At 34.2% G+C, this 15,087-nt stretch overlaps 3 protein-coding genes across 4 annotated transcripts; 1 reads left to right on the forward strand and 2 right to left on the reverse strand.

Moving 5' to 3' along the window:
• Nucleotides 1-5: 5 nt before the first annotated feature.
• On the reverse strand, nucleotides 6-6,593 carry Tpr2 (Tetratricopeptide repeat protein 2). The gene is made up of 9 exons (XM_066282478.1): nucleotides 6,231-6,593; nucleotides 4,005-4,220; nucleotides 2,658-2,930; nucleotides 2,008-2,140; nucleotides 1,199-1,392; nucleotides 824-970; nucleotides 587-745; nucleotides 351-529; nucleotides 6-292 (listed from the first exon to the last, which is right to left on the reverse strand). The coding sequence occupies exons 1-9, from the start codon at nucleotides 6,302-6,304 to the stop codon at nucleotides 180-182; spliced, it is 1,488 nt and encodes a 495-aa protein (XP_066138575.1). The 5' UTR covers nucleotides 6,305-6,593; the 3' UTR covers nucleotides 6-179.
• Nucleotides 6,594-7,024: 431 nt separating this feature from the next.
• Nucleotides 7,025-7,765, forward strand: robl (roadblock). The gene has a single exon (XM_066282535.1). The coding sequence runs from the start codon at nucleotides 7,178-7,180 to the stop codon at nucleotides 7,469-7,471; it is 294 nt and encodes a 97-aa protein (XP_066138632.1). The 5' UTR covers nucleotides 7,025-7,177; the 3' UTR covers nucleotides 7,472-7,765.
• An 829-nt stretch (nucleotides 7,766-8,594) lies between these two features.
• Nucleotides 8,595-14,875, reverse strand: LOC136339320 (apoptotic chromatin condensation inducer in the nucleus-like). 2 transcript variants are annotated; one of them, XM_066282466.1, is made up of 7 exons: nucleotides 14,604-14,874; nucleotides 11,900-13,061; nucleotides 10,864-11,452; nucleotides 10,137-10,299; nucleotides 9,918-10,071; nucleotides 9,751-9,866; nucleotides 8,595-9,694 (listed from the first exon to the last, which is right to left on the reverse strand). In XM_066282466.1, exons 2-7 carry the CDS (start codon nucleotides 13,059-13,061, stop codon nucleotides 9,572-9,574), a joined length of 2,307 nt encoding a protein of 768 aa, XP_066138563.1. In that variant the 5' UTR covers nucleotides 14,604-14,874; the 3' UTR covers nucleotides 8,595-9,571. The 2 variants fall into 2 exon arrangements, with proteins under 2 accessions (XP_066138563.1, XP_066138554.1); XM_066282457.1 differs by having other exon boundaries at nucleotides 9,751-10,071; nucleotides 14,604-14,875.
• Nucleotides 14,876-15,087: the final 212 nt, after the last annotated feature.

The raw sequence follows: 15,087 nt of genomic DNA on the forward strand, positions 1-15,087 counted from the left end.
TAATATCCTACGAATTTTTAATATATTTCTATTTTATTTAATAACATAATAGTTAAGTAATGAGCCAAACTGGAAAACTACTTGTATACACTGTCTAAGTCAAAGCTAAATGGGAACAGGTGGAATGTGCGAAACAACTAAAGAGATATATAGTGCGCAGCGAAAGGATCTATATTTGCTTAGCTGAATTGGAAAGAAAATGATCCTGGAGATCCTCCACCGAACGGGAATTCCGCCCCGTAACCACCACCGCGGCCGAAGAACGTTTGAAAGACCTGCGTGGGATCTACATCTAAAAAAAATATATATTGCGATGAAAAAGAAATTTAAGAGGATTTAATGGTTAATACCAGACATGCCGCCATCCATATCATCCATATCCTGCCCGCTGTCGTACCGAGCCTTTTTCTTCGGATCTGAAAGGATACCGTAGGCCTCGCCAAGCTCTTTGAATTTCTTCTCCTGATCTTTTCTTTCCGATTCGGTGGCATTTACGTGTCGGTCCGGATGATGAACCAGAGCTCGCTTCCTAAAAAGGAGAAACTGTAGATAAATGTTCATCTTCAAAATTAATATTAACAAATACCTGTAGGCTTTCTTAATTTCGTCATCACTGGCATTTTTTTCAATGCCTAGGATCTTATAGTAATCCTTCCTTTTGCTCTTCTTTAGAGCCAATTTAGCTTCTTGTAAAAGTCTTTTGTTCTCTCGACTCTTGTCCAACTTGCATACTTTTTCATAGTCCCTGAAATAATCCTTTTGATTGGAAATAAAGAAGGTACTTCATGGTAAAAAATATTAAAAAAACATAAGGTCTACATACTTGACCGCTTCTTCAAATTCTCCAATGTCTGAGTAACACTTTGCCCTTCTTAAAAGTGCCTTTAAGTATGTCTCATCTAATTTTAAAGCAGATGAGCAGTCCGCTATAGCTTCCTTTATCTTAATAAGCCTCGAATAAGCGGTAGCTCTGAAATATGAGTTATGTGAAAATTCCAATTGGGGAAAGTCCACATAAATATTTAACTAAAGGAATATGTGACATTACATTCAGGTGAACATACGACATAATCGAATGATCGGTCTGATATTGAACCGTGATTAATACGTCATTACCACGTCATCTCTTCAGAAAAGTGGCGAAAACAGTAACGTCACATTGCTACCTAAATAGTTAGATTTTATTATTAACATTTACCGGTTAAAGTAAAGCTTTGAATTTGTTTTCCGGTTTAATGGATCGATTTGCAGTGCTTCCGTATAGAGATTGATCGATTCTGCGAATTTGCAGTTCTTAAAAGCTTCGTTGCCCTGCTCTTTCATCTTCTTTAGATGTTTGGCCCTCTTGTACTGTTCCATGGCTTTGGCGTGGTCGGGAGCAAGCCGGAGGACCTGAGTAGGCAATTTTAGTGCTATTTTTATGTTAAAATACTAAGATAACTTTTTCTATTTTCATTGATGTTACTAAAAGATGTAAATATGTCTAAAAAAATTTTAAAATCAAAAGAGTTCCAGGAATCTCAAATTTAATAAGAGCCTGGATATATTCAAATTATAAGCAAAAAAGTTTCGATATACCGGCGGCATCCTCTGCACCATCATTAAACTTATCTCTTTTCCTAGTATAGCCAATTCTGAAAATCTGGGTCTATATGATGATATTTTACGAGATATTAGGCTATTCGTAAACCGTTTAATAACTGAATAAACACGCAGGAAAAATTATATTTATTCATAATAGTTGGTACAGGAAACATATTATACATCATGAAGCAGAGACAGTGACACTTCCTTTCGGCCACCATTTTGAAAACTTCAAAAATAATTGCGACGCCTAGTGGGCAAAATATGAAACGAACAATTCTGACATTAACTTTACGGAAAAAAAAAATACATTTGAGATTATCATTTCTTACTCGCTTTCAGTTTTATATCGATTTTGAGTAATATTAGACACACGACTTGACAGTACCTTGGACTATAGTACTCCGTTGCACACTTACTTACCTGCTGAAAATGGCTGAAAGCTTTATCAATGTTGTCTTCGTAATAGAGACATAAACCACGGACATAAATGGCATCAGCGCTGCCCTTCTTAAAGTGCAAAATGTCATTCGCAATTTCCTGCGATTCTTGATACCTAAAAATAACACTTTTGGATAGTTTCTCTACACACATAGTGTGTGGAATACGGGAAATGAGCCTCGATTTATTGAAATACGGATTGAAGAAATCGCCGAAAACATCCCGTTCGGAACAATGTAAGTATTTTTTAAATTAATTATCAAAAATTACTGCGATCATTAAAAACGATGTATGTAGCAAAATCGGAGAGATTATGTTAATAATGATTCAATACGATCTTGATCGGTAATGTCATTTTGTAAAATTAAATAGCCAGCTTTGCGTTAGCTGATTAAAGACAAATACATCAACGCAAATCTGTAACAAAAAAGGCACTACAGACATAACACAACTGGCATATCCATCATTGTAACTCTTACGAAACCCCCTTGCAGGGAGTGCCGAATCACAGTCGCAGCTACTTATAGTGCCATCACATTTTTTTTTATTACAGAAAAGATTCATTACAATTTAAACGTTTTTTAGACCTTGTAAACTTAGCTTGTAAAACATTATTTAAACAAATAACCTACCTGCCCAAAAATGCCAATGCTTCTGCCTTTTTTAGTTTGAATTTTTCGCAAGCTGTCGCTTCATCCAAGCATCTATCCATGCAATAAACCACTTTGCGAAAATCTTTTGCCCCATATGCCTTATTGGCATCTGCCTCAAATTGCTTTATTTTCTCAATCGACTTAATTTCATTAGAGACACACCCTGCTTGTATTTGTTCCGCCTGTAAGACGGCATTTTCGGCTGTTACTACATCCCCAAGGGCGATACCACATTTGGCAATGCGAGTATAACTGCAACGAGGAAGTAAGGGATATTTTGGGGCTGTATACATACAAGGAATGTTTCAGTTTTAATTTGCGTCCTTTCGAGAATGTTAGAAAATTAAAAAATCTGTATCAAATTCAACATCCAATATTTTCCTTAAATATTGAATTTTTTATATGTTCTTGAATATTATACAGGGTTAGCCACGCAACTCATTCATTATAAAACTTTCGACTTCCCATTATCATAGCCTAATGAAATTTGGTTTTAGACTAAAATTAACCATTTTCAGTCCAAGTAAAATATTTTCAAAACAGGAGCACTTTCGATTGTACCGGAAATAATTCTAACCTTATGATTTTAAATGTACCCCGTAATGGGTTTGACACTTTCAGATTTCTCGTTAAATTTTAAGACAAATCTACGTAAAATGTCTTTACGGTAATCTATCTTTAAAATTAACCCTCTCCGAGTTATACAGGAAACTTTGAAGTTTGACAACCGTAGTATTCCACGGAAATCGGTACTTTGCGATAACCGCTGCGAATTTCGTAATCATTATTTGGAGGCTCAAAGAGGGCCTAACAAGGTACTTCTTGACGTATTTCTATTTGACAAAGCCTTCCACAACCTGCGAAGCATGCCTCCGAAGTTGCATAACTTCAAATCTCAATAATTTGCTTATTTCAAATCAAATGCTCTGTTCGGAATCGGTCCCGGGAACCTTAATAATATTTAATACAGAAATAAGTTTTGGACTCGAAAAAGCTTTAAAATACAGAGTGCTCCATCTGAAATAAGTAAGTGTGATATTTGAAGTCCTGTAACTTCCGAAGGTTTCGGCGGAAGTGCCGTCTTTTTGAACATATTTGACTTAAATTGAAAATGTTAGATTTTAGTTTGGAACAACTTTAATTGGGGCGCGACAATGGGACGTTAAAAATTTTCTAATGAACAGGTTGTGCGTCTAACACCGTATAATTTTCGAACGACTGCATTTGAAAAATCAGTTAAAGTTTCTACTAGACATGGCGGAACATCAACAATTAGAGCATGAACAACATTTTCTTAAAAACTCATCTAATAATAACTTATCTTACCCCTTGATGAAATTCGGATCCAATTGAACGCTTTTACGAGCATCTTCAAGGGCTTCCTGATAACGGTTTAGCATCATGTAACAGGCAGCCCGGTTGCCGTAATATGCAGGTGTATCAGGACACAAATTGATGGCCTCAGTGTAGAGTGGAAGAGCGGAGCGGTATTGTTTGATTTTGAAGAGTTGGTTGCCATTTTCTTTTTTTAAATCAGCAATTCTGAGTTGAAAGGGAGAATTTTCTCGGTTTGAAATAGAAAAAAAAAACGAGATCGAAGGGTTTACCACATGGTATGAATGTTATATGGTAAGCTTAAAATTCTTGAATCTACATTAAACAAAAAAAAAGTATAACTATAGGGACATATTTTGTTGCTTCAATACATGAAGGACATATTAAAATATAGCTTGATCTGACGACAAAATTTGATATAATTCGTCGCGACAGGCTATTGGCAGTATTAATAGGGGAATCGTATTAGGGCACCATGTAGCGTGCCCTTAAGAACTATTCAAAGGGCAGGCATTTAACTCGAAGATTGGAAATATATTAAGCAATATACTAAATGAGGAAATTAGCATGCCCCAAAAGAATATGTTGGCCTGAATACTTTTTACCCAGATTAATAACCCCTGCAACACGAGTGCGAAAAAATATTATTAACAGGTCAAATATATGTATCCAAAAGTGTCAATAAATAAGTGCTTAAAAATGACAATTTCTCGAAAAACTTGTCGATATCTCCTCACATATAATAGATGGGCATATTCATCTATATATCAAAAAGTTTTATAGTTATGATGAGAATATAATCAACTACTCAAATACAAGGTATACCATTCAAAAAAAATGTAACTTCTGAAAGCCATATTTTTTGAGCGACTCTATCGGTCTGTAAATATTTTTAAAATATGCATATTTCATAGCCATATTACATAACAAATTCAGTTTCAGGTTAGTTCCTAAGTAGAGTTGTGGGATAATTGTGTGGAGTGGCTAATAATAATACTTTTAGACAATTCAATGTGATATAAAAACATATATTAGAAATAATTAATAACAAAAATTAATGAGTTCTTAACAGCTTAAGTTTATACACAAAAAGTACTGAATGTTATGTCTCCATACAGGTTGCTCCAAAATTCCAAGACACTATTTGAAGTAATGTATTTTCTAATATAAAATAAAGAAAAAAGTTCATATAAGCATGTGTGGTCGATTTCGATCAGTAGCAAAGTAACAGGGCATCACAAATTAAGTAGAAATTAGGTTTCATTTTATTGTGCCTGATTTACTACAGACAGAGTCTTCAAATCTTATATGCATATTAAGTAATGGATGCTGTTTAATAAGAGAGTAGATTACCTCCGACTATTATACAAGGTAGTGTATTTTCTGAGGCCCTGGCCCATAAAATCTTTTAAAATAATTTACTTGAATTTCACTGATGAATTTTATCTCTCTCTTGGTTTTTGGTCGATTTCTGTTCAGTTTCCTCATACATAAAGTTATTTATAGATTCAATCAAATCTATATACCTTAGAATTTCAGAATTCCATGATTCTTTGACTCTTTGGGCACTATTTTTTTAAAACTGAACGGAAAAAAGTTATTTGAATGTAAATGCATAATTTCACTACTTAGAAAAACAGGAAATATAAACAAAATTGGTATCTTCAAAATAAGAAAGTAGTAGCATTTTTTTACTTACTTGCTTGAAGAATTTGAGATCACCTGTTGGAAAATTCGTATGTTTGATTTTAAATGGATAAATGCTTGCAACTCAAGTTGTGTTTACATCTTTTCAAAAAACTGCTTTGAAATCTGCTGCATTGAGACTGTGCTTGAGGTATAAGTGCAGTCGATTAAACTCTAATATCTAACTATATAAAGCGTTTATGGAGCAATTGCATGTGAAATAAAAAAATGTAAGTTAAAAAATGCTATAATCCTCATCAAACACCACTAAATTCTGAATGATCATAGGTGCATTTTTCCATACTACACCTGATTCAGGCTGCAATGAGTATTAAAACTTAATAGCTGCTAGACTCTGATAATATCCCTTAAGAGTTTAATTATCCTTCAAAATATATTATTCGCATACACATTGTTCCTTAATGGAATAACTGCACTACAGTTCACATCAAATGATTATTTTAAATGTGAAGGGTGTGAATACACTATAGGGCAAAAGCAATGATATTCACTCTAAAGATTAGAACTTACTCTTCAGTGCTCTTGGGAAGAATATCTTCGTTCTCATCAGAGTCCATGATAATGTCCTCTACTACTTCTACCATGATTCTGGTTTTCTTAAGTGTAGATTGGGTACAAAGAACTTTCTGCTGTGGTTTATATGTGGGTTATTCTAGGAATAGGAAGTGGTAAATCAGCACTTATTAGACAATCAACTATATAAACGAATATTGTGCGAACTACGACAGACAGATTCAGTGACTGAATTTTGCAATCAATAACGAATCAATCATAATAATCACAAAAACATCACAAAGTCTCCAGTATCTAACCCGAAAATCTTGTCAATTTAATTGTACATATGTGATTAAGATCAGCTTGTCGGCTTGATTTAAGTGAGTATCGATATCGAAATCACATAATAAGGAAATTTAAAGTAAGTTTCTCAATATCGAGTAGATCAATTATAAAACAATAGTCAACGTTTTATTTTTTTGACTCAAAAGAAAAATAAACGGTTCACCTTAAACATACAGAATATATGTATAATCGATATAGTCTACACCTACAGAGGTTCAGAAAATTACAGATTGTATGTGTTACTATCTAAGCTATATATGATCGTTTTTGCTGAAGAATATATGTAGTAACATCAAAACCCATCATATCACAATACCACAGAGATGCAAGGGGCTGAAGCGTTAGATCTTGAAATTGTGATACACCGTGAACCTGAGATCGCGTAGAACAGTCACTTATGTAATACACTCGCACCTCTTCTATTGTGACTAAACATTGAACATGAGTCAGACTTTTTTGACAAGTTAAATCACTTGTCAAATTGCAGTCGCTCAATTTATAATTTACTTTTTGAAAAAAAATTCTTGTAAACAAATTGATTTGAGTGAACTCAAAAAATTTCATCATTAAGGCAAATCGCCCGCATTAAGAAGTAATTCCTCCACTTTTCTGCCACTATGTCTAATGAAGTAGAGGAAACCATGAAAAGGATCCAGTCCCATAAAGGTGTGGTAGGGACCATCGTGGTAAATTCCGAAGGCATCCCTATCAAGACAACCCTCGATAATACTACCACAGTCCAATATGCGGGCCTAATCAGTTCTTTGGCAGATAAAGCAAGAAGTGTAGTTCGCGACTTGGACCCCTCCAATGATCTCATGTTTTTAAGGATTCGATCCAAGAAGCATGAAATCATGGTAGCTCCAGACAAAGAGTTTATATTGATAGTCGTGCAAAACCCTACAGAGTGAGGAGAACTTAACAAGATTTAAATTTGTAATGTATTTGGGTATCATTAGTACCCTTGATCTTTCAAATTCCATTAATGCTTTTTAATAGGGATTTTGTTATGATCAATTCATAGTTGTGTAATTGTAAGATCTTGCAATAATATAATATCCTACAAGTTAATTTCCAGTTGCTGTCATGTTTGGAGTAGTGTGAGATTGATTGATGGTATATGTTTCTTCTAACTTTTACAGAACTGTAGACTGTGCTAATGTTAAAATATTATTTTACTATTTATTAAAAACTTTATTGACTAATTTGTTTTAATAATTGAAAAAAATGTCTATACAGGGTGTTTCAAAATTAGGATAAAATTTTATACAGAAACATCAATTAAACTCAAATTTTAAATCGTAATGATTGTAGACAAAAAATGTCATACATAATAATTATGAATTTAAAATTAGCATCATATAGAGTACTATATAAAAGGTAGTATATAACAATGACATGTCATTAAAATATAAAGTGAAATTTAAATAAAGCTGTTGCAGGGAACCAACTGAAAAGGATTCGGAGTAACCCTCATGTCTGACAATAAATCAAACATCCTTCAACAGCGAAGAATACACTGCTAAAAATAACTATAGCTCTCATTTGAGTAAATTCAGATTTGATATCCTTGTTATCTCAATAGATAGCACAATAAATTTATCACCTACGAAAGAGATCGATAAAAGAATTGAGCAGCAACTATAGCCATGTTTATCTACTGTAGTGTAAACAAATTTGTAATGTTTTTCACACAAGCAGTTTTTGGGAGTAAGTAGTAGTGGTATAATTAGTATTTTTCCTGAAAAGTTTATATGTATATAGATTACGGAGATGTCTGCATAAAGATTAAGTGCCGTTTTACGGATAGATTATCCATGAAATGGAAGGGGTTGATTGGGGAATGCATAGGTAACTCGACGTTTCTTCGCTCCCAACTCCCGCCTTATCATTATTACTAGAAGTATGCTTTAGTTACTTGGAACGTGTAACTTCGCGTTAAGTGTCAATAAATGACAATTAGTGTCATATTTTTCAATCGAATCTTCTTCGGTTAGACCCCTAGAGTTTTACATTGTTATATAAAAATCCCAGTACTTTCTAACCAATAATTTATTTAGTGCTCCGATAATACATTTTACTACTTTCTATCGAACAGCGTACTGAAACGCATTAGTTTCAGAAATACAACTATGCAAATTGCGCACAGTGGACCAAAGTACATGTTAACATACACCCAAAAGTGTTGCTCCGTCTAGATCGGCCCATAAATCCCTTCGGCGAAAATGCTCGGATCAGATGATTACTGGAAATCCTATAAAAAGCTGGATTACATCACTTATACTCATCCGCATTCATTCACGTCACAACCTAAAAAAAACCGTCCAGAGGAAATTTTGCTAGATTTTCTCACACTTAGTCGTTTTAAATCAAAAGTTCAACGGAGTATAATATATTGATAAAAGGCGCAACCACAAGATTATACTGATAATTTGGAATGAAATAATCATACAATGCCACATTTATTTATTTGTCCAACCTGTGACAAACTTTGGCATTGCATTCTCTGTCTTCACCACTATATTGTCATTTCAAAGACGTCAAAGTAACGGCAATAGTGAGTTTTGATAGTAACTTTTTCGGGACTTGAAACGCCTGAAAAACAGCTACCATAACTGATAAATGTCTTGTACAATGAGAGTGAAGAGAGAGAGAGAGAGAGAGAAAGAGGAGAGAGATCGAGAGAGTGAGAGAGAGAAGTAATAAAGTAACTGGAAAACATTTGTAGAAATTTGCTAATGTGGCACCGTTGCTGACTACTTACAGAGTCTTTTTTCGAATTAGTACCGTTAAAATTTTGAAAGTGAAAATAACAGAAAATACCCAAAAAACTATAATTTCTCTCTCGCTTTTTGCGTTCCCGAAACCAACTGCTATACAATTCAAACAAAAGTCTAATAAACAGAAAATAAACACAATCATACTCTTTCGCGCCGCATTCAAACGAAACCCTCTCGAAAAGGATCTGCAAGAGAAAAAATGAATACGAATTAGTCACACCCTGGTGAAAATTAACGTCTTCGGAAGGTTCGATCTCTGCGGTCTCGAATTGAGGGTCGAGATGAGCGAATTTCTTCAAGGCGACGTTTGTTTTCTTCTAGACGAGCTTGGCGTTGTTGCTGTTTACGAGATATCTAAAAAGAAATGGACCATTTTTATATATTAAGTTATGTTAACATTGAGATTTTACTTCTTCGGGAGAGAGAGGCTGCCAATAGATGCTTGGAGTTGCTTTCGTTTTCAGAAACAAATCATCCATCGCTTTTTGCTCCACCGGCTCTTCTACTTTAAATCGTGTATTCTGGGCTGGAGAATAATTAGGTAAAAACAATGGGGATACTTCAATATTTGACTTACCCTCTGGGGTATAGGATCTGTGTTTCCGTCCCTCTCTATCAACGCTCGTTGATTCTGACACTTTACGCCTGTCCTCCTCTTTTCCCACGTTCCACTCCCGTTTCATACTGACTGAGTCTCTCCTCCCCCCTTCTTTAACATCTTGACTGGGTCTCTGTAATAACAAAATTTATGGCTGTAATTTCACAAGTCCAATGAGATGACGAATGCATTTGGTACCTTATTCTCCTTCTCTGGCGATTTCTCGTTCTGCAGAACCGCAACCGGCGGGTTTCTCGCTTTCTCCATGTCCTCCCGCGTGGCGTAATCGATGATCAGCTTCTTCCCGTTGCCGACGGGCCAGTGCACTCCGTGTAGGGCGTTCCTCGTCGATTCCGCTTCTCTGAAAGCAGAAAAACTTTGTAAAATGCGAATATCGAAAGCGTATAAAGAAGACAAACCCCTTACATGATGCTGCACGAAAATATTTGAAAAAGTTAGATGGTTAAAAACCACAATAAATCATAGAATTTTTTAGAATATTTTAATTGTTCGAAAACATTCGTGAATATTTTAACCATTTGAGAGTATTAGCGACTATGCCTGAGCAAAGAAATGTTCGACAAGATTGGGAATTATCGGTGAAGCGTTAAAATTATAGGTTTGCGAAGATCCGTAGATGTAATAAATTCTAAAATTTCTGTAAAATAAAAACGTGATTAAATCAAAACATATCATTTAGCAATCCTTAGATTTCCTCAACTTTAAAATTTAAAATATTCTTTCAAAACCTCTACTACTGTAAAATTACCCTACTGAGGAGTAAACGTTAAAAATTTCAAATCAAAATTGTTCTAATAATTTAAAGGAAATCAACAACACACAAAGGGGAAATTGAATGAAATCCGGAAATGAGTTGGAGATCAAGAATAATCAAGTTGAAGCAAATAAATACCAAACAACTTACCCAACTGTTTCATAACAAACAAAACATTTCGACTTGATCTTGTCCGTCCAAAATCCATCCTCTTCAATCTTCCCTGTCCTCTCCAAAAGCTCCTTCAGCTGTTTTACCGTAAAAGGTCTCACCAAGTTAGTGATATACAAAACTTCGGAAACAGGGTTTTTGGCTGGGCTCGGTGGTGGATTTAATTTATTCCCAGTATCTTCAACGATACTGATCTTTCGATTAATGGCAATAACATTCTGGTTGCTTTGGTTTTGATCGACTTCCAGTTCTTGCTCCGCATTTAGTTCTGCCTCAATATTTTCCATTTCCTCATCTTCCAATTCTTTAAATGTCAATCGTCTGGATTTGTCTGATCTCTTTTCTTTGACAGTGATTTCTAAGTCAACTTCGGCTTCTTCCAAGAATTCCACAGAGGGGCAAATTTCTTTGATGTCATGGAATTGAACAGTGTCGAGAAATAAGGATTCTGAACGTTTCCATTTACACTTTTTTGAACCATCTTCACTGATTGGACGTGAAGGTTCCTCAATTGTTTGAGAAAGGCGTCTCTTCAATTTTACTGGTTTTGTGGGTTTTTTCAGTTTTTCTGAAATCCATACAACTGTGATAAAAACGAGAGTTATGGGCATTTTCGCAGTACTTATATTAAAAGAAAAATCAAAGACCTCATTCAAGTGATTGAAGGGGAAACACTCTTGGTTTTATAAAGCAAAAAATTAATGTTCCGCGTGGCATAATAGATTTTTAAAACATTGTCATTTATAAAGACACAAAATAAGGTTTTAAAATGATTCTACATCTATCTCCTCAAATTTCTTTTTGTTGTAAATTTAAAATACCAAAAAAATTAAGTAATTACTTTGGTTTTTATAGCCATCCAGTGTAACTATGAAACTCGACAGTTTCCTGCTATCTTACGTCATGATAAAAAAGGAGAACCTCTTAAAGTTGTCCTGAATTGAAACCAATGACGTCAAAACTGAGGGACTTAAATGTATTTTTACATAATTTCAAACCTACACTTAACACTTACCCTCATTTTCCCTTTCCGAGTTCTCAGTTGACATTCTAATTCGTTTTTCAACGGTTACATAGTCTTCTTTAACTAGTTGCTCCCTTTCTACTGATGGGGTAATACCCGCAGAGACATTTATGGTTGCTTTCGCAGGCTCCTCATCAGTAGTTCGTCGCTTTAATGTGATTTTTTTCCTTGTTTGTTTAGAATCATCGACGATTTTATTATTTTTTGACTCATAACTGGAACTTCGTGGTTCTTCTTCTTTCTCTGTTTCCTTTTTGGTTGGAGAAGAGTTATGATTTTCTTCTTTTTGAGCTGGTTCCTCGACTTTAACAACGTCAGGTTTTTTTAGTGTGACTTTCTTTGCAGTCTCTTCTACTTCTTTCTCTGCTTCATTCAAACTTTCTTTGATACTTGCACGTGTCAATCTATTGAGTCTGATTTTCTTTGATTTACTTTCCTTCTTGGGCTCTTCAAATGATTGTAGCTTGTCCATAGATTCTGCGTTTTCCTCCTGTGGCCGAATTTCAGTTGTAGAAGTACTGGCGACATCTATTATATTTGCGGGAATTATCGTTTCTTCGGAAATTGCTTCCACAGTTGTTTCTGACACAGGCACTACCTCAATAGTTACTTCTGATTGAGTATCGCATAACACTTCCGCAACAACGCTTTCAGACTCCTCGACCTCAATCTCTTTAATTTCCGTCCCATTTTTCGACAGTTCATCAGTAGGACTCACATGGTTTGGTGACTCATCTGTCACCTGTATATTTCGATTCTCAGTTTCCGTACAGGTATTGTCGCTATGGGCCCTATCTATACACTTAGACTTACCTTCTGCATTGTTACCATCTTTTACCTCATCCGCATCTGGTAGCTTAACTTCCGATTTCTTGCCGGAAAGTGCAGTGTCAGCTTTTTTCCGCTTGGCGTTGGTTACGGCACTAGACCTCGTACGTTTTTTCAGAGGTTTTTTTGACTCTTTGTCAAATTCAGAATCCGATGAGGCTTGTTTTAATTCAGTTACCTTCTTCTCGATTAGTGCAGCCACGACTTCATCGTCTGAGCTTTGGCTCTTTGAGCTGCTTTTTCTTCTACGCGATCTTCTAGGTAATTCTCTTCGCGTTTTCTCGCTGGCTTTCAAAGCTGCTGCCCGTGTTGTTTTACGAACCATCTGGAAATAAAATGTAAATTATATCAAGGACGTTGAACTGTAATGTTTATCTTATCTGAAAGGTGACAAAATGTAACTAAAAACATGCATTAAAATGCAGGAAAATTTTGCTATGTTCTTTTATAACTATTGCATATAGTCTATCTTTATCACAGGAACATAATTCCTTTCTTTCCAAAAATCCCCAAATGCCAAATACAAAATTTCTGCTTTCACTACAAAGTACTCAACATCACCCTACAAAAATATAGATATATGAGAGTTTCTGGAAACTTTTTTAACATTAAAGAGAAAGTGAGTGAAAAAGGTGACAAGATAAGCATAGTGGAAGTTGTAAAATTTGATAAAATTATCTGTGATAACCCAGGTATTTTTTTCATAAACGCAAGGGTGCAACTATTGACTGAATATATACCATGTACAGCAATATCTGCAAAATTTTTTATTCATATATTACTTTTAAACACTTTTAATAAATCTTTGCTCAGTGATATGTTTATTTAATATATAAGCTAAATACATAAACTATTCTTCATATTTGGAAGACTTAACACATTTGCTTAGCATTTTACACTATTATCTGAAATTTATCATATTTAATAAATATCTGATGGCAACTATATGGGCTTACTATTATTCATTGGCATTCCAGTTATAGAGTAAACGATGATAGATGAAAAAAAGAAGATAGGTGTAATAATTCTTATTTATGAGCTTAACTTATTGATCAAAACAGATTTGGCATATCTTCATTTTTTACTGATACATGAAAGATTTTTGAACTGTTCAATTTTTATGCTTTTTTGATTTCAGCTATTATGTATTTTACCATGAAACTGGGAATGGTACCATATACTTTTCTATGCAAAGTTAAGTGACATACTCAGCTAATTCTTCTTAGATCAACAGATGAAACTAAAAAATTGGGCTCATAGCATCTGTCTAATTTTTTTCTATCACCATTTATCCTGCAACATGTAAAGTCCATGAAAAATAGCCATCCTGTAAAATTATATTGCATTGGGTTAAATAATTACAATCTTTCGTAAAGTTGAACTCCTTTGAGTTTGTTGGAGGGCTTTGAAAATCACTCAATAGTTTTTAGGTTCAATCAAAATCATTAATAACTTTAATGCTATTTTTGGATAAAAAATGGACGCAAAAATGAAGGTTTATGAGGGTTTATTATAAATCATGATATTCCTGTGCTTCGAAGATTACTGTTCATTCACATTACATTTTTAGATACTTAATTAAAACTGTCACATTTAATTATTAATTCTTCAAGCTTGAATAAAGGTTTTGTAAGAAAAGCAAACTGCTTTTATCTGAGAATCCTATTCTCTAAGGTAAAGCCTCTTGAAACTCTGCATCTATCAAGTGATGTCATTCTGATAAGCTTACTGAAATCAATTGGGTACAAAAATGATTGAAATTTAAGTAAATATAAAAATAAACTAAGAGCCCTAAATGTTTACTTACGCCCTATTTTTTATGCTACAGTAGGCTCAAAACAACATAATGTTTAGATTTGTTTCTTACCTTTTCCGGCTCACTTTGCCCTTCAAACTTAAACCACAGAAAATCGTGTTTTGGGGTTCCACAAAGCGGTGATATTTCGGGCGATACAAACGTTTAGATATTCCTATTAGTTAAAATACTAAAAATGATGAATTATTCTGAAGTTATTGTGATTTGGGGCTTCAAAAAACACTGCAATCAACAATAATTAATAATGAAGAGAAAATTGAAATTCACATTCACAATCACAAATAATCACTCCGTATTGAAGATGCCATGAAGACTTTTCGCTATGACAATTTACAATTTGACTTGGACACATGACACATGGGAAGTATTCAAAATGCTCTAAAAGAGTTCCTTAATTATTGCTGTGTAAGTATTTAATTTTTTTTTTATAAACTTGTTGGATAGCTAGAATAACTATATGCTTTTAATTTGAAAATAAATAATAAATAGCAACATGTAGTTATAGTATGTGCTTGATGAAGTTCCTATTCACGTT

Source organism: Euwallacea fornicatus, chromosome 1, assembly GCF_040115645.1.
Source record: "Euwallacea fornicatus isolate EFF26 chromosome 1, ASM4011564v1, whole genome shotgun sequence".
NCBI classification, from domain to species: Eukaryota; Metazoa; Arthropoda; class Insecta; order Coleoptera; family Curculionidae; genus Euwallacea; species Euwallacea fornicatus.